This window comes from Arvicola amphibius, chromosome 4 (genome assembly GCF_903992535.2).
Source record: "Arvicola amphibius chromosome 4, mArvAmp1.2, whole genome shotgun sequence".
Lineage (NCBI taxonomy): Eukaryota > Metazoa > Chordata > Mammalia > Rodentia > Cricetidae > Arvicola > Arvicola amphibius.
In genome coordinates, this window is record NC_052050.1 from 153490460 (window position 1) to 153518312 (window position 27853).

A 27853-nucleotide genomic window follows, 5' to 3' on the forward strand; every position below is an offset into this window, starting at 1 on the left:
GCAGTATGAGGCTGGAAAGGGAAATTTTCGATCCATATCTATAAAAATGCAGTTATGAATTTTAATGTCCTTGGAAAATGCTTTGGGCTCCCGACTCAACTGAAGATGAAAGTACACAGCAATGCACTATGGCCACCACTGCTGGGGGCAACCCTGCATATCCTTCTCAGCAAGCACAGTTATCTTCTGGGGAAAAACTATTCCACTTTCTTTCATATACCTTTATTTTCAAAAATTTTTAAAGTGCACATGCATTATTTTTAAAACAAAACAGCAATATTTTAGAGACAACACCATTCAGTTAGATGTAAATTTGATGAAGCTGAATCAGTAGATAAACATGGTTTATTACTTTACTCGTGAAAGTAATTCCTACATGTCGAGTTCAGGCCTCCCTAGGCTGTTTCCAGCTCCTTGGCAGAGGCCCTGTTCTGGTTTGGAGCCCACATCCCATGTATGGATGTATGATGGCCACAAGGCAGGGGTTCCCAGGAACACAGAGCCCGGTGCTAGCCATGGACAGCATGGGGTTCCCAGCCCTACCCACTGTAGTGAGACAGCATGCCAAGCAAGTTCCTCGGCTTATCTTGTGTTCAGTGAGGAATCATTTGGGCACAGCCACAGAGGTTGTGAAAATACATTTTAAGAAAAATAAATATTCTGCATAACGTATTTACAGGTTCAACTGTTCTGTCCCTCATCCCAATCACGAGACGACGGAAAACTCATCAGACAACTAAGAAGCACAACCCCGTGGTTCGTGTCAGTTCAGCACAGGATGTGGGGCTGAATATCCACAACTTTTTCTGATCCATATTTAAAAATATACAAAACTGCAAATGGCATTTGCTTGGAAGAGTTTCAAGAAAGAAGTACAAATGGCTTGTGGTCTCCACCTCACCGGTGCCGCACGACCACCAGAGTGTCTTCCGTGTCCTCGCAGAGGCACAGCCGGCCACAGCCCTGTCACCCTGTGTCACAGAACACGCACACCAACTACAAGACACACAAAAAGCACAAGGGACAACTGTGGATGAGGGTCCAGGGCTGAGGGCACCATTAAAACTTGAAGAGGTCAATGAAGTGCTGAGGGGACACGGGCGTAAAGCAGCTGTCGGGGTCAGCCGCGGTGCAGGGGTGTCCCGAGTCCTAGGAGAGGAGGAAGAGGAGGAGGAGGAGGGTCAGGACACACCATCACACTTTCACAGAGCCAGCGTCTGGATTTTGTTAAGTGGATCCCAGTCCCTCTCAATGCTACACAAATGGCTTAGCCGGGAATCAGTACCCGGGTGGCCCCAGGGAAGGCCAACAACAGGTGGCAATGCTTCATCTCTGTGGTCACCCTGTAAGACCTCAGCCTCCCCTGCCCATCCCTCCACATCCTGCCTCCCAGTTCCTTCTTCCCTTTGCAGGCTTCCAGGATGGTTGAGTAGTCTCCCCACAGAAAGGATGGGACGCCACAAGCACTGTCCCAAGGGTAGGGGTGCAGAGTTGGTACAATTATTTTAGTAGAAGCAACGAGAGAAATTTAAGATGTGCAGAAAACTAGCACCATCTGGAAAGGCTCAGTGTGGTTGGAGCTGCCGCTCTGGCCTCCAGCAGACCACGCTGAGGTGCAGGATGGTTTGTCAGTCAGCTTTCTGACATAAGTCTAACTGTGGTTAGCGAGAGCTGAACCTTATTAACGCTGCCACCCGACAGGGCAAGGACAGTACAAAGATGGACCAGCACACCGCCACAGGAAGTACCTTCAACAACCAAGCAAGTTGGTAGTCCTTGACACCGTGAAGAGCCAGCAAGGGAGCAGCAGAGGGAGGAAAAGAAGAGTCAGGGTTAGACGGAGCAAGGAGCCACCAGGCATTCAGGCTTGAAGCATATATTGTGAAAATAACTGAGACACTTGTGAGTAAATCTGATCACTATTAAACAGTATGAAAGGACAGCATCGCATTTACACAAGTGAGAGAACCTAGGACAAGGCCAGGCAGGGCGGCCAGTGCCTTTAATCCCGGCACTCGGGTAGTCGAGGCAGGTTGATCTTTTTGCGAATTAGAGGTCTATATGAAGACTTTCAGGCCGGCCAGGGCCACAGAGTGAAAAATATGTTTCAAAAAATAAAAAAGGAAGGAAGGAAGGAAGGAAGGAAGGAAGGAAGGAAGGAAGGAAGGAAAAAGGAGGGAAGAAGGAGGAGGAAGAGGGAAGAAGGGAAGGAAGGAAGGATAGGAGAAAGGAGGAGGAAGAGAGAAGGATGGAGGAAGGAAAAGGATGGGAAGGACGGGAAGGGGTAGGAGGGGGAGGAAGGAAGGAAGGAAAAGAATGGAAGGACAAGGGAAGGAAGAACAATAAGGCAAGGAAGGAAGGAAGGAAGGAAGGAAGGGAAAGGAAGGAAGGAAAGAAGGAAGGAAGGAAGGGAAAAAGGGAAGTAAGGAAGGAAGGAGGAAGGAAAAGAAGGAATGAAGAAGGAGGAAGGAAGGAGGAAGGAAAGAAGGAAGAAGGAGGAAGGAAGGAGGGGGAAGGGAGGAGTGGAAGGAAGGAAGAGGAAGGAAGGAGGAAGGAGAAAGGAGAGGAAGGACGGAGAAGGAAGAAGGAAGGAAGGAGGAAGGAGGAAGGAGGAAGGGAGGAGGAAGGAAGGAAGGAGGAGAAAGGAGGAAGGAAGGAGGAAGGAAGGAAGGAAGGAAAAAGGGAAGGAAGGAAGAAGGAAGGAAGGAAGGAAGGAAGGAAGAAAGGAAAAAGGGAAGGAAGGAAGGAAAAAGGGAAGGAAGGAAGAAGGAAAGAGGAAGGGAGGGAGCCTAAGGTAAGAGAAACCATTCCATTTCCCTTTAAGTTTTCCAAACTGACAATCTGGAAGGCCATACCACTTTTTAAAAAAATGAATAAAGCAGTCTCATATTTCCATGAAAAATATAAGATTCTGGGGGGAAAGCCCCTCATCTTTTTTATTGTTCTGGGGTCTGCTCTGTGAATAACTATGGAGCCAACTGTGCCAGTGTGAGGAACTCCATCTACCTCTGACACCTCATGTCTTACAGTCCACGAGCACCGGCTGGAGCTTCTGTGTGGCCAGCAGCCCTGAGCTAGTGGCTGCTCCTGTGCTAACTGGACCGTCCTTCTCTGCCCAGCTTAGGAGCAGGGTGGCCTTTCAGCTGTGCTCACGTGGGGGCAGTTCACAAAGACGGCCAATAGGGAGGGTCTGGGAACTCTGCCTCAACACTGGTTCTGGTCATCTAGCTTCTACTGCCTTCAGAGACCTCAGGGTCACTGCTAAGTGTCTAGCCCTCTCTTGGCTACTGAAATAACGAGACCAAAAAGGAGCAGAGAAAGGCCAAGTCCCCAGGCTGGCCCCCAGCCCTCTCTCGGGGCCCACAGTTTCTGACAGGCTTCCCTGTCAGGAAACCACGTAGTGACGGAGAGATACATGCACACACTGAATGGCCTTCTAAGGGTACTGGTAACCAGGCTGGGAACAACCGACTGGGTCTTGAGCAGTAGTTGGAATAATTAACAAGAATCACTCCAGTGTAGTGAACTAGAACTGATGGAAAACCAGCTAGGGAGGAGGTGCAGGGTCCCCACGGGGACAGGTGGCCACGGTGGAACATGCCAGGTACAAGACAAGGAGCAGCTCAGCCATAGTGCGGCTCTTGTCCATGCCCAGGTCCAGGTGAGGACGACCCATGCCTCTTCACACTCCCAATGGTCTTGAGGTTCTCTTAGTGTCCCAGTCAACAGTGCTTCCCAGGAAGCTGAGGCAGACACCACTAACATCAGGCACCATTTTCAAAGCCACAACACATTTCCATAGGTCAGGCTGCACATTGCCACACCTGCAGCACACTGGTCACCTGGGCCTCCCTGACCGCACGCCCATGCCCTCCCCAGGAGGATGCTGTTCTGGAGTGGCATCCTCGGGGATTAAGAAAGGCGGTCCTCCTGACATTTTTACAGGAACATTGGGAAACAGACCCTCCACGCAGCAGGGCCTCTGGAAGGACGGCAGGTGGGGAAGCTGTGCTAATATGAATGGCTTCCTGAAGCCTCAGACATCCTGCTGGGCTGGTGCCACCCTCCACCAACTTGTCTCTCAGAAAGGCAAAGACCAGCAGGGGTCTGCCCTTTAATGGCCTGGTCTGACTTTTCATAGCGAGATCACTATGGCAGGAGAGGCCAGTTCTTTGGAAAACTAAGTCATCTTTCAGGTAAAAATAACCAGAACTTGGACATTCCAGGGAAGCTGAGCAGCGCATTCTTACACTGCCCAACAACAGAGATGGCGCAGAGAGAGCAAATGTTCTTTGTGCTGTTTTCTTCAGTGGACAGGAAAAGTGCCAAATATCCTTAGATACTAGTCCAAGAAAAACACCAACTATCTCATGCAAGTCTTCAATCCCATGATCAGTACCTTCCCTCAGCAAGTATCCATACATTTAATACCTCTATAGTATAAAATACTCTCGGGAGGACACGAGAAGCCAGTTTCTAAGTGATGTATTGATTCAGAGAACATTACCAGCCTCACCCGCTCTGACTGACAGACTGTCTTCATCTTCTCAGAGCAGCAGAGAAGGAAGTGTCACCCGCTCTGACAGACTGTCATCTTCTCAGAACAACAGAGAAGGAAGTGTCACCCGCTCTGACTGACACAGACTGTCGTCAGAGCAGCAGAGAGGGAAGTGTCGCCCGCTCTGACTGACACAGACTGTCCTCATCTCAGAGCAGCAGAGATACAGATATGCTATAACCAGGATCCTACACTCGAGGCTGTCTGTCTGTATGCACAAAGTCACCAAGGAACTGAGGACAAACTGAACACAGAACCCTATTCTCAAGAGAGAATCTTCTAGAGAGGAGACTGCCTGCTGCGGAGACAACCGCAACTGCCTGTGGGGGGGACAACCTCCTTAGCTGTCCTGCTGAGGATGCCAACAACTACTGCTCAACGCCTGTCAGACAGCCCACAGTGACCTCAGCATCTTTACCCCTCTGCTCAGCTCTGAACCATCACAATAGAAGGTTATGCAGTTATAAATGGAGTTTGAACTGAAAAAAAATTAAAAATCTGTCAACAATTTGGAGCTTCTAACAAATTTAGATGGGTATGAAGCAAAATCTCTAAGCACATTTCTGCCTCTACCAGGGGGAAAAAGTGACACACAGGGCCCTCCTGTGGCGAGGGAAACAAGCTACTATAACCAGGACAAGATGGGCGGGGCGATCTTGAAACGGGCAGTGGACTGGAGGAGGGGCTCCTGATTTGCTGTTCGGCTATGAAAACTGCTGCTGATAGGGCCATCTGAGTTTCTCACTAAAGGGCAGTCTTGCCGGGCAGTGGTGGCGCACACCTTTAATCCCACCACTCGGGAGGCAGAGGCAGGTGGATCTCTGTGAGTTCGAGGCCAACCTGGTCTACAAGAGCTAGCTCCAGGACAGGCTCCAAAACTACAGAGAAACCTTGTCTCAAAAACCAAATAATTAAAAAAAAAAAAAAAAGAAAAAGAAAAAGAAAAAGAAAAATTACGGTCTTAGGTTTGCACATTTTGTTTGAAGCCTGTGCTTCCTGTGCCCACACTGCCTAACCTAAGAACTCAGCTTTGTGGGACGAGGCAGGAGGCTGGCCCTGACCCTCTGCAGAGTGGGCCTGCCTCCCAGGAAGACAAATGCAGGTTCCTCAGGCTAGACAGGAGCGCAAAGCCCCAGTCAAGATCGGATACTCAGGAGCCTTTTCTGCTCCATCAGACCTCCTAGACCTCTATCAGCAGCAAGGACAAGCATGTCAGGAGCTTTTAATAGTGATGGCATCACAACACAAGCGTGCCCTCCTGTGGATGCCCCACCCCTCCCCGGGGATAGTGGGATGCATTCCTAATGCTCCCATCACGAGCATCACTTCCCGTTCTTTCCTCACCTTTCTGTTTAAGACACAGACGGACAGTTTGCCCTCGCGTCCCCAGAGCACACGTGGAACCCTTACCTTCCAGAAGAGAATGCTGCAGTGGCGACAGAAATGGAGGGTGTCCCCGTACTGCTCTTTAGTGGGGTAGTACTTCTGCAGGGTGAAGTACATCAACTTCCACTCGATGTGACCTTTCTCTGAAAGGATCAAGTGCCTACAAAACTGAAACAGAAAACTCTGTTCAGAATATCAGATGATTTCTAAAACAAGCATTAAGTATGTATATATACATGTGTATATATATATATATATATATATATATATATATATATGGCAGAGCAATACATGAAACACTTTATGATCTGATATTAAACTCACTTGGATTAAATCAGTGAGGAACAAGTCAAGCAAACCATGGTGTCCCACACAGAGACAGACGGACGGCAGCTCTGGAACGAGGTCTGCGATGCTGTAGATGTCATGTATTTGCTAAGAGACTTGCACGCAGGATAAATAAAGAGCACCGCCTACTCAGTATGGATTATGGGCTTGAAAAAGCACTTCTACTGCCAAGACACACGAATGGTCAATGTCCTTATGACGAGATGCCAACCACCTGAGGTACCACCTGGTAGTTAGACCCAGGCAACAGCAGGTGCTGGGGAGGTGTGGGCAATCAGAGGCCTGGTTCTTCTGGTGGGAACGTAAAATGGTGTGGCCACTGTGAGAAAGAGTGCGGCCTCCCCAGGACTAACTAGAGCAACAGAACTGTGATTCCACTACTCAGAAATTAGTTTAGAGAAATGAAAAAAAAACCATGTCTACACACAAACTCAGTAATGGACGTCCACAGCAACAATCATACTAGCCACAAGGTGGAAGGAAAACCAGGCCCAGGACCAGATGAATGGGTAAACAAAACATGGTGTATCCAAGAAATGGAATCTTTAGTCCCCAAAGGAATGAGGCTTTGATTCCTACCATGGATACATCCTGAAGGGCATTATGCTGAGGGAAGGAGGCAGTCACAGGGCCTGACCGCTGCATAGTCTGCTCACACCACACACCCAGAATAGGAAGCCCCAGCAGACACAGGTTGCTTAGGGCTGGATGGGGCTGAGATGATGGCTGAGGGTACCAGGCTCCTTCTGAGACAACAATGATGTCCGGGAGGGGCCGTAGCGATGGCGACACAAACTGGATAGCATCTTAATGAAGGTGTTACCAAAAAAGTTTGAGCCATATAATTTGGGTCATGAGAAAATAAAGCACACGGCCAGGGCAGTTCTATGTGTGTGCTGTGTACATAGAGAGAACTGTGTGCTTGACAGGCCTTGTCCTTGCTCATTTATGCAAAGATGCCCTTGTCTAAGTTTGTTTCTGTTTTTGAGTGTTTTGCTTTTTATAACTAAAAATAATAACTTACACAACATGTAACCAGCCACACTTTTTAGGGGCTCTGCTTGGAAATGATAATGGAGCCAATGAGGGTATCTTATTTCTACCACAATTTGAAAAGCAAAAGGGGACCAATTAGAGGCCTGGCCATAGCAATCTCTGTGCCCTTTAAGCACCACAGAAACATCAGCTTCTAGAGACAAAACACCTCTGCCTTGTCTTCTCTCCCTGTTCACTGTTCATGCCCCACCAGTGTTCACAGGAGGGACACCCACATTCCTGTTCACAGGAGGGACACCCACATTCCTGTATGCTTCTCTCTGACCTACGGTGCCGGGTCTTTTTGTTACTCAAGTCTCACATTCACACAAGTGCTTACGTTAAAGGTGTCTTACCAATGGCCTCTTCTGATGTCACTACGTCAGTCAGTTAGGCCTACACAGCCTTCAGCTCCCGCTGAGGTGCTTCCTAACCTATACTGTTGGTTTGAAGGTAACTCTGACCTACGCTAGTCCTGAGAAATCAGGGTGCTATTGTTAGTCACTTATGAAGAACTAATAACAGCATCTTAGAGATTCAGTTTTGTGGTTCGATCAAGGAAATATGCACCAGAAGATGCACACGTAGGTGCTAAGCACAGATTCTAACCTAACTTCTTATGGAACGTAAATACTGGTGCAGCCAGACCCATAACCTCTTTAAAGCATCCTGTCAAGGAGCTCGGGGCTCACAACAGTCAGCAGACATCCTAAACATGTATTTCTATAAACACCGACCAGGAGCTCTGGTAGCCCAGCCTGAACAGAGGATGCAGGTTGCTAGGAGCCCTGGCCCCTCTCCCTGTGGGTATCCTTCGATGTAGGCTCCAGAGCAACTGAGTGATACGCAAGGCCCATCCCAGACATACTTTCATCCATCGTTTGTCCATGGTTCTATATCTTCCCTTCAAAGGATTATTCAGCCTCTCCCGAATTCCTGATGCCAACCCAAACCCAGTTTCAAAGAGGAGAGGGCAGAATCAAGTTGCCAGCCGAGAAAGTGGGAAAGACGGGAGTATGGAGAGACAGGATGGCTGATAATTCAGGGGTGCAGTGGACGTTCCCTCCTGCTCAGATGAACAGCCCAGCCCTCTTGCTTCTCCCAAATACCCCGCCCACAGTTCTCAGGCGCAGCCTCTGCAAACTCCCAGGCAATGTACCATCTGTCGTCCTCATCCGTCTTCCTTACTGGACTGCTCCCTGTCAGGATCCAGAGCTTTCTAAGCTCTCTCAGACCTGCGTGAGGTCCCTGTAGGCATTTCCTCACTCAGGGCTTTGTTTAGGCCTCTCCTGCTCAGACCTTGTAGTGGTATTTCATTTGTATTTTAATAAACAAAGTTTGCCTGAAGATCAGAAAAGCAAAGTAGCCAAGCCACTAGAGAGCTCTTACCTCTATGAAATCTTCAGACTGAAAGAGAGCGAGTTCCTGTCTCATTCCGCCTTATATTCCTCTCTAGTTTTGGGATTAAAGGTGTGCACCACTGCCGCCCAGTCTTTATGGCTAACTAGTGTGGCTGCTAGGATTAAAGGTGTGTGCCACCACTGCCTGGCCTGTATGGCTGACTAGTGTGGCTGTTTTGCATTCTGATCTTCAGGCAAGCTTTATTTATTAAAATATAAATAAACATCATTACAGACCTTCCCTGGGAAGAGCCAGCTGCCTCACCTAGGACCCTGGTTGGACATATACATATCCCTGACCACCGCCTTTGCCTCTCTAGTCTTTTAATTGGCCTCCTTATGACCACACAATGTTTCTTTCCAGAAAGATCCAGAGGGTCATTTAAAAGGTGCCATGTGGCGCACTCCTTTAATTCAAGCACTCGGGAGGCAGAGGTAGGTGGATCTCTGTGAATTCAAAGCCAGCCTGCTCTACAAGAGCTAGTTCCAAGACAGGCACCAAAGCTACACAGAGAAGCCCTGTCTCAAATAAACAACAACAACAACAGCAAAAGGTGCCATGTGTTCCAGATCATTCACTGGATTTTCTAAGCTAACTGGATGGAGTGTGGCTAAGACTCTTGATTCTTTCTTCAGATGGGACTGCTTTCTATGCTTGCCATGAAACAGGCACAATTTTACCCCCAACCTCACAATGCTCCTCTATCTTAGTCATGTCCAATCTACAAGATATACAACATAATGCCTGCCTGCCCTTCCTATCCCTGTATCGAATGGGCACTGTTCTACACAATAGGCCAGGGGTGTTAGTCTAGAGAAGAGAGTCAACTAGCAAGACACTGAGGACCTTAGCCAGTGCTACCAAGTGGGAAGCACAGGCCATACAAGACACGGAGGACCTCGAGACGGTGCCACCAAATGGGCAATATTAGAGCTACAAGACACGGAGAACCTCAGTATGGTGCTACCAAGTGGGAAACATGGGAGTTACAAGACATGGAGGACTGTGCCACCAAGCAGGCACCAAGTGGGAAGCGTGAAGCTACAAGGACCCGCTGACTCTTGCAGGACAACAGGCTGACAAGAGGCAGAGCTAGAATATGATTTATTAGGTGGAAAGAAGACCATGACCTTTGACCAGTAAATGTGATATAGTTCAGGTAATTATTCGGTACTAGGCCATTTTTAGAATCATAATTCCTTTTCAATATGACACATGAATCTTGTAATTGGTAGAAGAGAATTCAGAAGCAACTTCAGTCTACTCTAGTACTATCAAGTCTCTGGGTATGGAATACATATTCTCCCAAGATCACTGGAGCACCAGAGACCTGGATGGGACCAGCCGACCTGACTCACCAGGGACCTGGACGGGACCAGCCGACCTGACTCAAGGGCACCGCAGCACACACTCACCTGCTTCTCGGCAAAGTGGTACTGACATAGCTTCTTCCACAGCCGCCTATCTTCACTGAGCATGTACAGGGTCGGTGTCACCTGGCCCAGGGTGACAATGTCCCAGCCGTCTGAGAAACGGTACAGGATGTTGTTCAGCATGTGCAAGGGCAGGTCACTGAGTGTGAGGCCAGAATTCACCTGCTAAAAGGAAACACAACAGTGTCAAACAGGAGAGAACACAGTGGCTTCCTTCAACAAGAAATAATGGCCATGCTAGGCTGACACTGTCTGTCCTGTAACACTCACTTCAGTGTTACCCCACTACTGTGATTGGTGGTCTCAGAGGGCTGACACGTGCAGTTTCGTACTCACGAAGATGAACCCTTGGACATAGCCCAGCTCTTTCATAATTAGACAAATACCCAGAAAATGGCAGCTCTGAAATGAGGACTATAGCTGACAGCAGCCATGCTTTATGACAGCAATGGAAACAAGGGTCATAGAGTGGGCCACCATGCTGCATCCCACGACAGACACCATGTCTACAAGGTCCCCCGGCTTTATATGCACCAACCTTTTTCCTTTTTCTTTTTTTTTTTTTCTTTTTTTTTTTTTTTGGTTTTTCGAGACAGGGATTCTCTGTAGCTTTGGAGCCTGTCCTGGAACTAGCTCTTGTAGACCAGGCTGGCCTTGAACTCACAGATCCTGCCTCTGCCTCCTGAGTGCTAGGATTAAACGCATGCGCCACCACTGCCCGACTATTTGCATTCACCTTTAAATCTGAATTTTCTCTTCACTGACAGTTTAACATATGTTTATGATACATAATGTGGTGTCTGATTAACATAAAATAAATAAGCTTCTGTATCCCAAAAGAAAGTAGAGATGGAAAGGACACCCAACATGGAAGAGATTGCCTGCCGGTTATTCAGCTGACAGGGGTTAATTTACAAATGCTAGGAAATCACAGGACTCAATGATGAAGGACCCCAATAGATCCTATTTAAAAACGGATGAGTTAATAATAACATGTCTCAAGAGGATACACAAATAGTCAACAAGTATATGCAAACACTCAAAATTACTAATCATCGGAGAAATGCCAATCAAAATCATAATGAGGTACCTGCCTACACCAGTTAGAATGGCAATTCTTAAAACAGCAAAATAAATGCTGGTGACTGAGAGAAAGGGGAATTCTCATAGACTGTTGACAGAAATGTAAATTAGCAAAGAGAAGAGCAACCCTGAGGTTCCTGAAAAAAATAGAAACAGAATTACCATATGACCCAGCAAGGCTGCTAATGCATATACATCCAAAGGAACTGAAATCACTGTTTTAGAAGTGGGATTCACAGTAACTGAGACATGGAATCACCCTAGTGTCTACTGACACATGACTTATATGTTTTATATGTTTATATGAATGCAAATATGTTATATATGATTCAGCAACAAAACTAATGAAACACTATCATTTTCAGCAATAAGGATGGAACCATAGGTTATGCAAAAGAAGGCAAAAATAGTAAGACAAAATCATGTTCTAAATTACATGAAATGAAAAGGCAGAAGCCAGGTGGTGGTGGCGCACGCCTTTAATCCCAGCACTCGGGAGGCAGAGGCAGGTGGATCTCTGTGAGGTCGAGGCCAACCTGGTCTACAAGAGCTAGTTCCAGGACAGGCGCCAAAGCTACAGAAAACCCTGTCTTGAGAAACCAAAAGAAAGAAAAGAAAAGGTGGGTCTCAGTAAAGAAGCAGACCGAGAAGAGGGTCCGAGAATATACGACTATGGGTCCAGGAAGACAGCTGGAAAGGAGGGGGAACTTTTATTGCTCATAGCACAGTGGTAACCATGGTTGACAACAATTCATCGAAAATCTCAGAGAACAGGCGAACGTCTGAGGTAATGGTCACCAAGTCCCCTTACATCACAGATACATAAAGTATCACACAGCACTTCTTAAGTACATATGAATACTGTGTCAATTAAAAATAAATTTAACCAGATGTGGTGGCACTCACCTTTAATCCCAGTGCTGTACAGGCAGAGGCAGGCAGATCTCTGTGAGTTCAAAACCAGCCTGGTCTACAAAGCCAGACAGAGCTACTAGTAAGATCCTGTCTCAAAAAACAAAAACAGGAAAACAAAGAGAAATCTACCTTCGTCATCTGAAGATTCTGCAGCTGCTGCTGCCAGTTGAGAACCGTTTCCAAGCGGCAGATCCAAATGTTGATGTTTCCCACTAACACTGACTTCCCCACCCCTCGGACGAGGATGCAGAGGGTAGAACTCAAGTCCTGGAGAAGGTCTTTGATGAGGCGAGGGTTCTGATGGTCATCAAGAACTGAAATAAATAACAAGCCACAGATTGACAGAGCAAAGACCTCTTCTCACAGTGTCTATCAACTGAAGATCCCTACACTGGGACACCACTCAACCTAGACAAGGAAGGAAACTCTGACCTGTCCCATGTGGAGGAGCCTTGCAGGGGCCAACCTGGAAGGAGCCAACTACAGAAGGATGAACAGTATAATCCGCATGCAAGTCTCTGGAGTCTGCAGACGAAGATGCAGTGATGGGACAGGAGGATGGGGCTGGCAAGTGGGGAGCTTGTGTTTGAGGGGTGCAGTGTGTTAGGGCAGCAGCTCTAGAGACGGCAGTTACGGACGCACAATGGACAAGCACACAGTGCCTTGAACAGTGTACTGAGAATTGATGAAATAATAAATTTTATGTCGTATGTATTTTTATCCCATTAAAAACCAATGCTGTGTAAACGGCCTAGTTGTATACTATGTGACTTTTTTTTATCAATAAAGATTTTATTTAAAAAGATACAACAAATGTTGAGAAATAACCTTACCCTTTTGGACAATCTTATCCAAAATGTTGAAGTAGTTCTTCTGCGCCACTCCGCTCAGGGAGGTTAGCTGGGACTTGGCAATCAGCTGCAGCAGCTTCAAGATAAGAAGGGAAGGCTAAGCTGTGAGTCCGTTTCGGACGGAAACGCCACGGTCACAGACTGGAGCAGGGTGAGATGGGCTGACATGTGGCGCTAGATAAGGCGGCTGCAGGCCAGTGAGATGACTAAACACTCAGCCTCCTAACCTTGTACCTTACATCAGCAGGGAGCTGCAGAGCATCCTGGTCACCAACAGACTTTCCTCACCCTCCTTCATGCTCTGATCCACTCTCTAAAGCCGACAGACAGTCAAAAAATCAACAGGCCCTTCCTTCCATGTAGAAAGTTAAAAAGATCAACACGTAATCTCTTAAAACACAATTCAAACACAGTGTAGAAAACCTAGGAACCAAGAGCAATCACTGCACTGGAATCTAAGCGATGCCAACCTTGCTGATAGAGATGGAGGCTCATCCTGACGCCTGGCCTCCCTCAGCCCTGCTACAGACTGGCCCCTGTTGGCATTGCTGAGGACTCTGTCCCTCCATGCCTCTTGTTCCTCTCGGTTTGGTATATTTTGCTCTATCTTTCCCATCCTTCCATTCCCAAGTGCAGATCTCTACATCCGGGTACTAAGTGTATATAACCTGAAGTTTGGCTGTGCTCTCTGACCCAACAGAGAAGCATTTACTGACGTAATAAAGGTTTGCTCTTAATTCTAACATGTTTTTATAACTAAACAAGGACAACATAACTCCTCGCTCTTTCCTGATAGTTCCTTCAGAACTTAGGTGGGCTTACATTCTTCTGCCCCAATACTTTTGTAACTGGGGCTCTACATCACTCTCTCGCCCTCTCAGGCCTCAGAGGAGACATCCACCTGTCAGTGCCCTATTCTAAGTCATGATAAACCCGCCAACTCCTTTTCTCCCCTCCTTTCCACAGCTCCATTTTAGGGAACAACATTTGCAATTACAGGTAGAGCAGTCAGTTCACGGTCTCTCCTCCCCACTCCCTGGTGCAGCTGCCCACACTACTTCTCTATCCCTAGGGTCGAGGACACTCAGCCCATTCTGCTTGGCCACCCTGGTCCACAGTTTGCTATCATCTTAGACCAAGACTGAATCCTGAAGAAACAGAACCTCAACAGACGTGCAATGGGCAGCAAGACTGAAGCCGTGACGAAGGTGCTCATCAATGAAAATCCCAGGGCCAAACTGCTTCGCTGCTGAATTCCACCAAACACTTAGACAACCCATTTCTTCTCAAAGTGTTCCAAGAAGGGGAAGGAATTCTTCCCAATGCACACCATGGGGCTATCAATACCAAGAGCAAATCAGGACACCGCAACAAAGGACAAAATCCACGATTTGAAAAACAAAAAGCAGATGCTAAAATCTGTTTGCTTGCCCAGTTCCAGGAAACAGAAACCAACTGCACATCAAGATAACTCACCAGCACGTGAGAGTCATTTCAAGACAGTTCAACACAGGCCAACCCGTAAGCCTTACAGGCATCAACAGTGGAGGAAACCGGCCTATCATCTCAAGGAACATGAAAGAACATTTGCTCAAAACCAACCTCTTATGATAACAAATGCAGAAGGGACAAACGGAGTAAAGTTGGACACAGAAGCAAGCCCAGGGCTGCCACCACAGTGAACAGGAAATGCAGAAGCTCACTGCGCTCTGAAACAAGACACTTCACCTTTCTATTCCAAACAGAGTCTCCTTCCTTATGCCGCTTCTGCCAGAGGACTTCATCAGAGCGACAGGAAACTTCACCTGGCCGGCAGGGCTAGGCTAGTCATATTTTGGACAAGTGTAAGTACCAACTTTATTAAGAAAGCTTGTTGTTTAGAAACAGAGGAAGTCACTTCTACTTTGTAAAAAAGATTCTTTACAGAAGTATTTGAGAGCTGGTAGAAACAGTTCTGTTAGAACTGGCCTGTGTCTTCTCTGGATGCCAAAGTCAACACTTGAACAAGCCAGAGTGAATCTCGGTTCCATCACCAGAGCAGGGTCACCCAGGCAGATGCTGTCAAGAGCTCAGGAAATAGTACCCAATGTCTACTGGGCACAAGAGGAACTGTGACTGCTTCTCCTGCCATCTGCCAGCTGCCTAGAATCCTATCATACATCACGCCAGCTGCCTAGAATCCTATCATACATCACGCCAGCTGAGGCCAAGGGCAATTCATCTCTGTGCTTTGTGTCAACACCTTGAAACACCTAGAAGGCAGTAAGGGTCTCTGAGCACCACTAGAAGGAGGGCGTGCAGGTGTTGTGAAGACCCTACTCGTGTGTTACATAAGCAGGGCTAGCAGATGTGAAGACCCCACTTGTCCTTTACGTAAGCAGGGCTAGCAGGTGTGGAGACCCCACTTGTCCTTTACGTAAGCAGGGCTAGCAGGTGTGAAGACCCCACTTGTCCTTTATGTAAGCATGGCTAGCAGGTGTGAAGCCCCCACTTGTCCTTTATGTAAGCAGGGCTAGCAGGTGTGAAGCCCCCACTTGTACTTTACATACAATGCAGAGAAGTGAATGAGCCACAAAAGCAAACTCTATACAGCAACAATCTTTTCCTTCCAAACATATCCCAAAACAGAAACTTCTGACAAATATCAGTAACGCAGCAAGACTCTTGCGGACCTCTACTCTGTGTAAATTCCTCTTGTCTGTTAGCTGGTTGTTCCTTTGTATCTAACAAGGCCCATTTTAAGTGAATGCGTGCAGTAGAGAACACAGATGGAGTCATCGGGGGTCCTCTTGAGCTCAACTATCTGAGGTGTTCCCCAGAAAGAGGCTCTGGAACACCCTAGTTCCCACAACCTCTGGGCAGGAAGGTCTCACCAAGCCTGAGACTTGCAACTGAGACCTCGGTGTTGTAAGCCCCACGTCTTCTACCACGCTTGTCCCTTCCCTTTTCACAGGAAACAGGAGAACCTCCGCGCAGCGGCCACAGCACCGGGCCTACCTCACATCTGGAACCTGCAGGACAGTTATTCAACAGAACGCTGCTTCTGAAACAACCACTTACTTTGACCACGTAAGTGAACCTCCTAATATCTTGGATTGCACTTGAGAAGTCTAGCCGGTTGAAGGCTTCTCCCAGGGTACAGTAGCCATGCCTCTAGAAAAAAAAAGACAAGCAGTGAGCTCAACCAGATGAGCAAAATGGGCTAACAGGTGATGTCGGCTAGGGAGCATAGACGGCAGTGTATTGGTTCTAAAGATTTACGTCAGATATAAATGAGAATAAGGTACAGCAATGCTGAATTGAAGCCAATTGTGTGCAACTGAGACGCGAGGCATTGACACTTTGCTCACACTGCTGGTATAACGACAAAGAGAAGTTCAAGAAACGCCATTCTGCTTTCTGCTGCTGGGGACAAGGTGGGGTGAACACGAGGCCTCAGGATGCTGGTGTTGGACACCAGCAGTGTGTCTCCACATGGAGTTCTGACAGCTCTGGGGGAAGTGATCTCAACCACCAACAAGTGGCCTTAGAGAGGCAGCTCTGAGAAACAGCTATGCAGATGCCTGGGATTCCATGACCCAAGTCTGACAATGGCTGGTTTCCAGACTGGCATCATGGGAGCGGAGCAGCCAAAAAGCCAACTGCTACAATGAGATGCACAGATCTGGAAACCAAAAAGGAGACGTAATTTCTCCTCAGGGTCATAAATATTGCTGCTCTGTCTGAGAGGTCTTCTGTCTTCTGTATCAGTCTGTACAGACTTGAACTCGGGTTGGGAAAGATCTTAAGCCCTACCTTCTGCATGTGAAACACCTAAATCTATGCGTGGATTTTCAGCTCAGAGTCACAGGGCAGATAAACTAGAAGACAGTAAGGAACCACAAGATTCCTCGTGACAAGTGACTTTGAGTTCGAAACAGGTTAGTGGGGCTGTGGAAGAGCAGCAGACACAGCAATGTCTGCTGGCCCCGTGGGGAAACTACACAACTCTTACAGTCCTAACGTGTACAACCCAATTACACATTCACACAGAACATCAATATCCATGCTTTCTAAGCATATCTACATGTAAAACACCGCTGTGAGCTGTAAGGAAGCAAAGCTCACACACACACGCTCTCTCTCTCTCTCTCTCTCTCTCTCTCTCTCTCTCTCTCACACACACACACACACACACACACACACACACACGCACTGAATAAATAATAGTGGTAAATTAAAAAAAAATAACACTAACATTTCTGGAACACTTAACTAACCCTAACCTCATAATTATGTAATATGGAATTGCACCATTAGTTTCTTTTTCCCAACAGCTGTAAAATAAAACTAATGCAGATGTTCTAGATCTATAAAAGGAACTAGATTTACTTAAAACTAAGTAGAGAAACAAGAAACACAGTGTAGCCAACTGGTTTGTGGGATGACTCAGAAGAAAGTTTCGGTCAGCTTGGCAATCAGCAGAGAAAACGTCCACAGTGCCCTGCAGAGCCGACCTGAGTGGTTTCCTAGGAGCCGCTATGCATTTTGCAAGGAGGGGCTCATGGGCATCTTATTCCCCAAGCACACAAGGTAAAGGAAAAACTTCACCTGCAGCTGCAGTCCACACTGCCAGAACATGGATCAAACACACAGGGATGTATGCTTGGTTTTAATAACCCTTGCTGATTTAGAGATGCATGGGGATCAAAAGTACACACACATCCAAACTCATGGACCATACATACTACAAACACCACAATCACACACGTGTGTGGCACACACAGTCTATGCACAAACACATCACAAACATACACATTACATAAACATGCCATATACATACACATGCATTATATTGCAAACACATTCCATATATGCTACATATACAAATATACAACATAGCACTCACATGTACACAGCATATGCCATGTATATATGCACACACCATACACATGCACATATCATATATATCCATCATATTACACAAACACCACACAGATCATATAACACAAACATACTACATGCACTATATACCACAAATACATATGCTTATACCACACATACCCAGTGCACGGTCATGCACATATCAATGAGTACATACATGTACATGTACATAATTATAGTCACTGATTCAAAAAGCTGTCACATACATATTCATCTGTTCGAATGTAAGTTATAGACTCACTATAGCATTACCAAAGAACTAAACTAATGGACATATTCAGCACAAACAATACAGCAACACTCTTCTAAAGCATACTTACTTCTTTTGTGCTTTCTTTATGAACATAGATCCATTTCTCACGATAAAAACCTAGAACAAAGATGAAAGGTCCTTGAAATCTGGCAAATCCTTTCAACCTCAAGATGTTAAGGAAACTGGAAGGCAGGACAGACTAACAAGATGACCTCACTGCTCCAGCCAAGAGGTGCGTCTGCTTGGTGAGTGTAAGCAGTACGCTTTGTTCCCTAGCATCACCTTGTTGGGGACTGCAGACCACCAGACCCTGAATTTCCTGTAAACAACTTGTTTTCCTCTGCTCTGAGCAGCCTGCAGCTGCTCTGAGCACGAGACCCTGACGGCAGGGGAGTGGGTTCTGGTGGGCCTGCCCCTGAAAGATCCCGAGAGCTGGGGCGTGGCCAGAGCATTATATTGGCTGACAATAATGGGGGCATTCTTGTTTCAAGGATGACCCGTGTCTCTGTGTGTTTAAATCTCCAGGCCCCTTTCCAAGCTCATGAATCATAGTAGCACATAACACGTAGAGTGAAGGGCAGGCGCTACATCCCCTAAGTGCTCAGACATTCTACATGAAAAAAAAATGGTAGTAACGTATCTTATTAACTTAGAAGAAAAGTGTTATATCAAATATACATGCTTATAAAATCCTGTAATATTATCTCTATATCATGATACACCTAACAGAAGGTTCTGGTCTTTTATTAGCTGTATGGCCACACATGGCACACATAACTAAGATCATGAAGCCTCTCCTTGTGTCTGCCTTCTTCACATCCTAGCAGGTATTCACAGCATGGGCCATGGTGGGCAGGGCTGTGACAGAACCCAGACTCCTCACACCCTCCACCTGCACATCATTGCCCCTCGCCCTAGCTCTGCCCACTTCTGGCTCCTGTCCACACACCCCAATAGCCCCATATCTAAACCATCCCTCCCAGAGGCCTTTCTGTCTAGGAGGCGCTCAGTTTGGGGCAGCATCCTCAGATTCAGAGGCGGGCTTCAGGCTTGCCATCTTTGATTGTCTAGACCTTACCAACAGCGAGCTGAGTGATAGGCAGTCTGCTCACCAGACCGACGGACAGCACTGGGCGCAGAGCTTGTCGGCACACCTCGTTAGAGAGCACTGCCAAGCAATCCATTATGACAACATCAATATCCCACAAATAAGATGATAAAACCAGAGAAAGCACTCTTACTGCGAGTGGCGGTGTCGTTTCCGAAATGCTCCTTCTTCCTCTTCTTGGCTGCATACTCACACTCGTTGTTGAATATTTCTTCTTCGCCATTATTTAAGATACTGAAATAAAGATAGTTCATTAAACTGGGGGGTGGTGGCACACACCTTTAATCCCAGCACTCAGGAGGCAGGCGGATCTCTGTGAGTTTGAGGCCAGCCTGGTCTACAAGAGCTAGTTCCAGGACAGGCTCCAAAGCTACAGAGAAACCCTGTCTCAGAAAACAAAACTAAACAAATGAACAACAACAACAAAAAAAAAAAAAACAGACAGTTCATTAAAGTAAATTTTTCAGGAAGAACTTTATTTTGCTTTTCTTTTGTAAGAAAGTAAGTATTCGCTTGGTAATCTGGGGATCAAAATAAAGACCCTGTTAAATCCTGGTGAGGACTGGCTACATTTCAGGGAGGAATGAACTGGACACTCAAGGGCAATAGCTACATTCTCTTTTCATTCTGAAGGAACTAAGATTTATTTTTTTCTTTTAAAACCGTTCCTCCAGAAAGCCAGCCGTGCTTTAAACTTTCCAAACATCAAAATAGTTTAAAGCCTCAACATTATAAACAAAACCACAAAAGCACTGAACCCTAGTAGCAATATGACTACGGGGCTGAAACTTGCTGTGTTCCTCATCAAAGCTGAGCAAACATAACGCTCCTGTTTATCACCTACATTTTCCAGATGTTTGGCTCTAGCTCACTCTTGCTGCACTGTGCCTTTTCTTAATAAGCTTCTAGCAAATATGCTGAAGAACCAGCAAGTGAAAGCTACATTTGTAATATTTAAACACATTTAAAGTATTTTAGTATTTTTTTTTCATTTTTATGAGACAAGGAATTCATATCAAGCAATAGCAACTCAAGCATCTTTTTTTTTCCTCTTTGTAATAAAAACTATTCCAGCCTGGTCTACGGGGTTGAGTCTGGACAACCAGGGCTTCACAGAGACACCCTGCCTCAAAACAAATCAAACAAAGACAGAAAGAAAAGAAGAGAAAATAAAAGAAAAAGAAAGACAGAAAGAAAGAAAAGAAAAAGTATAAAAAGCAATCCACAACCTAAACACTAAATATGCTTTTGTTTGTTGGGTTTTTTGTTTGTTTTTGGGGGCACACTTAAAAGCTAGTTTTCAGCCCATTACTGATTTTATTAAAGGGTTTTGAATTTTTAATTTATTCATTTTTATTTTATGTGCATTGGTGCTTTGCCGTGGGTGTCGAGACCCCTGGAACTGGAGTTACAGACAGCTGTGAGTTGAACCCAGGTTCTCTGGAAGAGGAATTAGCGCTCTTAACCACTGAGCCATCTCTCCAGCTCCCCATCACTATTCTTTGATGAGAAAATTGTGTAAAAACCGCTTTTATCTGCCACTAGTGTGCACTTTTCATAAAAGAGCTGAGTTTACCGCAGAGGTTGGCTCACAGCTGCCACAGTTAAACAGCACAGGCACTGCAGTAAATCCTCCAGGCAGCCAGAGGGCATCCAAGTCTCGCGGGCACCTAATGACCCAACTCCCGAACACAGATCCCTGACTCTTAGAATCCCATAGTCACTCTTATCCTAGCCTGTGATCACTGACTCAGACACTAGATGGAGACACTTCTGAATCAGAAAAAAAAAAACTTTAGCTAAAATCACAAATTATCAAAGGAAAAATGATCTGTCTATACCTCCTGCCTAGGTACTGGCCATTTACCTTCTTAGTAAACCAATCACAATGACATATCTTCATACAGTGTAATCAAATACCTCACAACAGCAAATTATCAACTAGCTGCTATTTTTATGAGGTATTTTAAGGTAGGAAGGTCATACTTTGGGCTAATAATTTTTATACTGCCAGATATACAAAAATGTAAAACTGGTGGGAAAAAAATGCTTCCAGGATTAAGATTTAACATATGCGAATTTAATAAAAGCATTAATATTATACAAACCTTTCCATGTTTCATGCAAATAAACTTGGTCAACTGCATTTCAGAGCAAACACTTCCTATTTTATGACCTTTGGTCTTATGAGCAATACAAATATTCCTTATCCTTCTTGAAAAACAAAAGAATCTTCTATAATAAATCCCCCAAAGAAGAGGCAGAGAACTTTAACTTGTGCAAGGAAGAAGTGCAAACGGGCTAACGACATATGAAAATGTGTGCAACCTCATTAATTCTTGGGGAAATGCAAGCAAAAACTGTCCTAAGACTTCACACTCCTTAACATGGCTGCCGTCCAAAAGTGCAGGAAGTAAGTGTTGGCGAGGATGTAGAAAACGAGGACCTTCAAGCACTGGTGGTGGAAATATAAAACAGTGCAGCCAGCGAGGAAGGGAGTAGTAAACCCTTAAATACTGAGTAGAAAGAACTGAAAGCGGGTCTAAAGAGACGCCCACGCTCCTGCATCCGTGACAGCCCCAGTCACAACAGTGACGTGCCTAGGCAATCCCCACGTCTATCAACACCTGCACACATAAACAAAGCACAACAATCCAGACAACAAAACAGTCAGGCTTAAAAAAACTAAGGGGCTTTACCAGTGCATGCTGAACACACCCGGATCTGAGGACATTATGATAAAACAGATAGTCTCGTCACGAAAGGGCAAACAGGGATCACGAGAGGTATTAAGAGTTTGAGGACAGGGATGGAGATACTGTTTACTGGGGACAGGGCATGCAGGTATGTTTCAGATGCGAGCCTGGGGCTGGAGAGATGGCTCAGTGGCTAAGAGCACTTGCTATGCAAGCAGAGAGGCCTGAGTTCAAATCCTCAGCACCATCTGAAAGCCCGGTATGGCTGAATGTCCCTTGTCCCTGTAATCACGACTGCTGATGGAGACAGAAGTCTGCTCGCCACAGTTAAACATCACAGGAGCAGTCTGGACAGCAGGCCTAGCCAAAATCGTGAGCACAACTGTAAGCGACAGAGCTCAGCAGTGACCCTGACAACCACATGAGGCCGGCGCAGGTGGCGGCAGCGACTCTTCCTCACTGAGACGTACATGCTGTGGTTGAGGGTGTACTGGTTACTCTCGTTTCGGAGCTCTTGGCTACAGGAGTCACATCTTTTCCACCCATCCTCAGTTTTAATCCAGCTCCATCCAGGGGATCTCCAGTCCTGACCCAGAAATGGCATAGTTCTCCTGTTTAAAAAAAAAAAAAAAAAGGTTACATTAAAGGTACATATACACATAATGAACACAAATTTCTTCTCGCTGGGTGGTGGTGATGCACTTGGGAGCCAGAGGCAGGCAGATCTCTGAGTTTGAGGCCAGCCTGGTCTACAGGGTGAGTTCCAGGACTGCCAGACCTACACAAAGAGACCCTGTCACAAAAAAAGGAAAACAAAAAAATATAAATTTCTTCTCATACATAACCAGTTTTATTTAACATGTAAATTACATGTATCGCTTACTACTGCTAGCCATGGTAACCACACAGTGACGATTATATAGCACTCTGGTTGTACTAAAGCGATAACCAGGTTAAGCACAGGTGGGTCTTACTGCACAAGAATGTGTGGTGAAAGGTTTTCCCCAGACGACACCTGCGTTTGAATCTGAAGAAGCAAGCAAGCTGAGGAGCCACTCCAAACAGCTCTCCCCACTTTCCACCGATTCCAGAAGCAGGAGGCGATGTAACTAAGCCACAGTCCCACCTGACTCCAGAGAGAGAGAGGATGATGACCGGATGAAGAAAGGGGTTGGGCTTTGTCCTAAGAACAACCAGGAGCCAAGAAACCAAGAGGCAAACGATTTGATCAGACTGCGGCATTCCAGGCAGTGGACCTTCAGAGGACTGGAGGTGCAGCCACAGCAGCACTGAAGCTGGAAGGCAAAATGCTGCCATGCAGGTGGTGCCGGCAACCAAACCTGGGTCTTTGGTGAGAGCAGCGAGTACTCTTAGCACAGAGCGAGCGCTAAGGAGGTACCAGCAGAACAGCAGTGTTGGGAGGGGCAAGGGAAGGGATGCTGGGTCCAAAGGTGAGCCTCACACACAGCGAATGCTAAGAGCAGCTCCAGATAATTGTGTTTACAAAGTCAAATTGCCACCTCCTACAAAGGCTCCATGCAAACAGCTCCCTTCTGACCTCTCCACCCCATGAACCAGTCTCTGCCACCGTCCAGTATCTGAAATTACTTATGTATTCAACATTATTTTTCCTGTAAGATAATCACAATGTCTTATTCTGTGTTATAGTTGCATTACCCAGTCTAGAAAGATAACTTTCTAGGGTCTGTATCGTAAAATTAAAAGGGAGAACAGAAAAAGAAAAGTAACTCCCGAACCTACAGTTCCTCATCCATGTCCTCAGCTAACAAGTATCCTAAGCCTGATAAGATGCAAACCCTGCACGAACCTAGGAAGCCACTCCCCGCTAGGTGTATGTATTTATCTTTCATCTTAAAAAATTTAATAGCATTTATAAGAAGAGCCGTTGTGGCATTTCGGTTGTTGTCAACCCTATGTGTATTGTGACTCACTGACAGAACTATGGTGAGAAAACAGTTTGGTATGATATAAATAACCCTTTCAAGCTGAGGCTCGGTAGCAACAGAAATATGAAAATAAAACCCTTACGTCCCAGATTTTACAACCTAGAGGAAAATTTTTGTTTCAAGATTTATTTCAGACTTGACAGGGCACGGTCTTGGGATTGCTGTCTTAGTCCACTGTTCCAAAGCAGAATCTACATAGTTCATAAACTAAGGCACGGGTTCTAGAAGCGATTTATTGGTAAACAGCAACAAAGGGCCACTAGGATATAGGTCAGTAGTACAACACCTACCTAGCGCTCATGAGGCCCTGGGTTCAATTCCAAGCACCACTTTAAAACAAAAGCCACTGGGGGGCTAGGTATGGTGGCATATACCTGTCCACCTGTCTGCCTGTCTGCCTGTCCACCTGTCTTCCTATCCACCTGTAATCCTAGCACTCGAGTATCTGAGGTAAGAATTCAAGACCAACCTGGGCTCCAGAGCAAAACCCTTCTCATAAAACAGAAGACAATCTGCAGTTTAAAAGGTCATATATCATTAAATTCAATGTGAAACATCTGGTTTTGTGTACTAGAAAATAATGTTACTAAAAGATTTTAAACAATGGCAACCCACTTTTGTTTTGTTTTGTATAGCCTTGGCTGTCCTGGAACTCACTCTATAGATCAGGTGACAACCCACTTTTTACAGGAATTTATCTACTTGGTTAAAACACATGAATTCCTAGAATTTCATTAATATATTTAAAATTAAAATTACCTTTATTTTGAGACTTTGCAAATGCTAAAGGAAGTCTAGTTTCTTTTCTGTTTTCTGGTAAAACATGTAGGTAGGAAAGGGTTTGTTTCATCCCGGGGTGGCAGGGGAGAAACTCAGCAGAAATCACAGAAGAATCCTGTGCCTTTGCAACCTGTGCCTTGCTAAGACAGCTGTTTTCAGACAGCCCAGTCCCACCTGCCAAGGGCTGTACAACCCCACAGCACACTGGGCCATCCCACAGCAAGTAGCAACCGAGAAAATAGCCAACCTCGTGGCGTTAATCCTCAGCCGAGGCTCCCTCTTCTCAGGTGTGCCAAGCCGACACAAAGATTAGCCAGCACATAAAGTAAAAACCATAAATCAGTTCTGAAAAATTAACATATGTGTATGAGTAACGTCTCAAAGTCTACTCAGCCGTGACACAGCTTGTATAACCTGCACGTATTTTTTTAATATATTTACTTTCATTTTATGTGTGTGTGTGTGAGTGTCTTCCCTGTATGCACGGAAGTAAGTGCACTGCGCTCTGCAGTCCCCGGGAAAGGTCAAACAGAGGTGTCATTTTCTCTTGTAACTGGAGCTATACAACAGTTGGGAGCCACCTTGTGGGTGCTGGGAACCTAACCGGGTCCTCTGCTAGAGCAGCAAGCGCTCTTGACGGCTGAGCCATTCATCCAGTCCCCATCTGCACTAGAATTTAAGCACAGTAATTGCTAACTAACGCCAGAAAGCACTTGGGTTGCACACCTTTGTCTGTTCTGGGTTTCTATTTCACGTGGCAGAACAGGAAGGTGGGATACTGCAGGGGAACAGGACGACTTCTTCACATTCATTCCCTAGTAGAGTCTGTCAGGACCAAAGAGCCTGAACTAAGCAAAAAGATATGGCTGCTGCTGCTGCTTCAACAAGCACGGCGCTCCTAATGAATGAACCACAACTCAGAATGGGCTCGGCACTAACTGAACGAGTCACGCGAATGACACCCAGTTTGGTCCGGGAATACCCTCATTTTACAGACTTAATTCTCCATTTCAAGGCTCAGTGGTTGAGCGCTTGCCTAGCACACCCGAGGCCCCGTGTTCACCCACCATATCACAACAAAAACTATTTTATACATGAGAGTACAGAAGCAAAGAATTCAATAGGGCAGGATTCAAAATTATGGACTCTGATTCCACAGTCCATGCTCTTGGCCACTATATTTATAGGAATCCTAACAGCCTAGTAAAACAGAGTCCAGGAAATTACAGGTTTGGGTGTTTGTTGTTGTTTGTATTTTGGTTTTTTTTTTTTACTTTACATGTGTGATGCTCTATTTGCAAATTACAAGAAAAAATAATTAGACCATACATCATCAGTTACGTTTTTCTTCAAAACAAGAGCGTTGAGTGTGTGGCAAGGACACTACAATAAAACAAGTCATAACAAAAACAGAAAGGCGAGAAAAGCTTCGCTTTAAAGTTTCATTTTAAAATCTGAGAAAGATAATCTCCATTTAAGAATGGATGGATGGTCTGGGGCTGGAGAGACGGATCAGCAGCTAGGAGCACCCGCTAACTGCTCTTACAGAGGACCCCAGGTTTGGCTCCCAGCAATCAAATCAGGCGGCTCACAACTGTTTGTAACTCCAGTCCAACAGGTCCGAGGCCTCTGTTCTTCTTGGGCACTGGTGCACATGCCACACATGGAATTAACAACTGAAACCCTTTTAAACTAGAATGAATAGTCGTCAAGCTAATAAGCTTTTGGTTTTGCCGCTGGTCAGGTTTTCTTATAAAATTTTTAAGTAATTTAAATTAAAAGAGCTGGGATCAAATGTGAAGTCTGTAAATGTGGGTAAATTTGATTGTGAAAGATGGTAAACAAACACACTGCATATTTCAGGCCGAGTGTCAGAAGTCGGGTTTACCCCCAAGGAGTCCGGGGAGATCATCACAGATGTGGTAGGGACAGCATGCCCCGGAGCAAAGGAAAATGGAATGAGAACGGTGGGAAATTAAGCCTCGGCGCTGCATGCAGGGCAGAAGGACCCTTCACAGGGACAGCTCTCCAGATGTGCGGTCAGGGGTGTTTGAACAGGCCCAAGGATGGAGATGGAACGCCACTGGAAGACAGGCAGAAATGAGCTGAGGATAAAGACACCAATCTCTTGTGTCTGGCAGCGAATGCACGCGCAGGCCTGAAGGATGCTGCCCTGCCAGGTGTGCTCGGGAGGAGGCAAGGACCGGCAGATGACAGGCCGGCGGGGGTGGGGGGCGGGCGCCTGGACCCCCGGGAGGTGGGCGAGCGCACAGCCTGCACAGGCCAGCGGGCTGCACAGCGGCCAGCGACGCGTGGGCCGGAAGCGCCCGGCCTGACAGCCCCTCCCCAGCCCATCCCGAGTCCCTTCTCACCTGCTGGTCCCTTTCTGACAAGGCAGCAACCAACCTCACCGAGCTGCTGCGTCCAATTATTGCCGGAAGTCGTCCGTCCGCCTCCCGCCGAGGTGCACCGCTGGACGCCCCGCCTCGGGGTGCCGTTGATTGGCCGGGGTCGAGCCACGTGATCGTGTTGCTACCCGAGCTCGGAGGCCTCCGGAGCGCGTGCGCAGTGAACGCAAGCCCCACCCACCCATCCTTGTCGCCTGTGGGCCCGTGGTGGGACTTTTTGACTCGCCCTGCTGGCGTTGCCCGAATCGTCTGGCGGAAACCGGTTGGTTAGCCACGGTCTGTGGACGCCCTCTCCGGATCCACAGACCGCCGGCCTGATGCTAGCAGGGACACCGACCTGTATACACTCAGACCCCTCACCTCCCTGCCCATTTTCCAGCCTGCCTAGCGAGGCCTGGCTTGGGCACCCCCATCTCCTACATGCCAGTATCTTCTTGCATGTGGCCCTGGGGCTCAAAGAAGGTCTTGCTGACCTGCCGCCTAGAAGACCTTTCAATTCCTAGAAAGCTGGGAAGACCTAGAAAAGCAGTGCCAACGGGCGCGATGTTTTCCAAACAGGTAGTGTGGGGTCTGTAGGAAGAAGAGAGCAAGTGGACCGTGGAGGATTAGAGGGGAGGGAAGCTAGAGCTTCTAAACCAGGATTGCTGCCCAGGAAGGGTTGCTGGGAAAGGTCTCAGCCACCTGTGCGCACCCTTGATAGCAAAGAGA

General features: G+C 46.5%; 1 protein-coding gene across 1 annotated transcript; it reads right to left on the bottom strand.

The window, feature by feature from the left end:
- Positions 1-206: 206 nt before the first annotated feature.
- Fbxo25 (F-box protein 25) lies at positions 207-27226 on the bottom strand. The gene is made up of 10 exons (XM_038326552.1): positions 27110-27226; positions 22461-22601; positions 19428-19528; positions 18254-18303; positions 16071-16163; positions 12993-13086; positions 12289-12473; positions 10144-10326; positions 5969-6112; positions 207-1149 (listed from the first exon to the last, which is right to left on the bottom strand). Exons 2-10 carry the CDS (start codon positions 22592-22594, stop codon positions 1060-1062), a joined length of 1074 nt encoding a protein of 357 aa, XP_038182480.1. The 5' UTR covers positions 22595-22601; positions 27110-27226; the 3' UTR covers positions 207-1059.
- Between the last annotated feature and the right edge of the window lie 627 nt (positions 27227-27853).

What these genes read in the sequence shown, in the direction of transcription:
- Fbxo25 (XM_038326552.1), bottom strand. Translation starts at nt 22,594, where the DNA reads ATGCCATTTCTGGGTCAGGACTGGAGATCCCCTGGATGGAGCTGGATT. An exon ending in TACACCCTCAACCACAGCAT is followed by an intron (nt 19,529 to 22,460) that starts GTACGTCTCAGT and finishes TCTTTATTTCAG; the next exon opens with TATCTTAAATAATGGCGAAG. An exon ending in GGTTCACTTACGTGGTCAAA is followed by an intron (nt 13,087 to 16,070) that starts GTAAGTGGTTGT and finishes CTTATCTTGAAG; the next exon opens with CTGCTGCAGCTGATTGCCAA.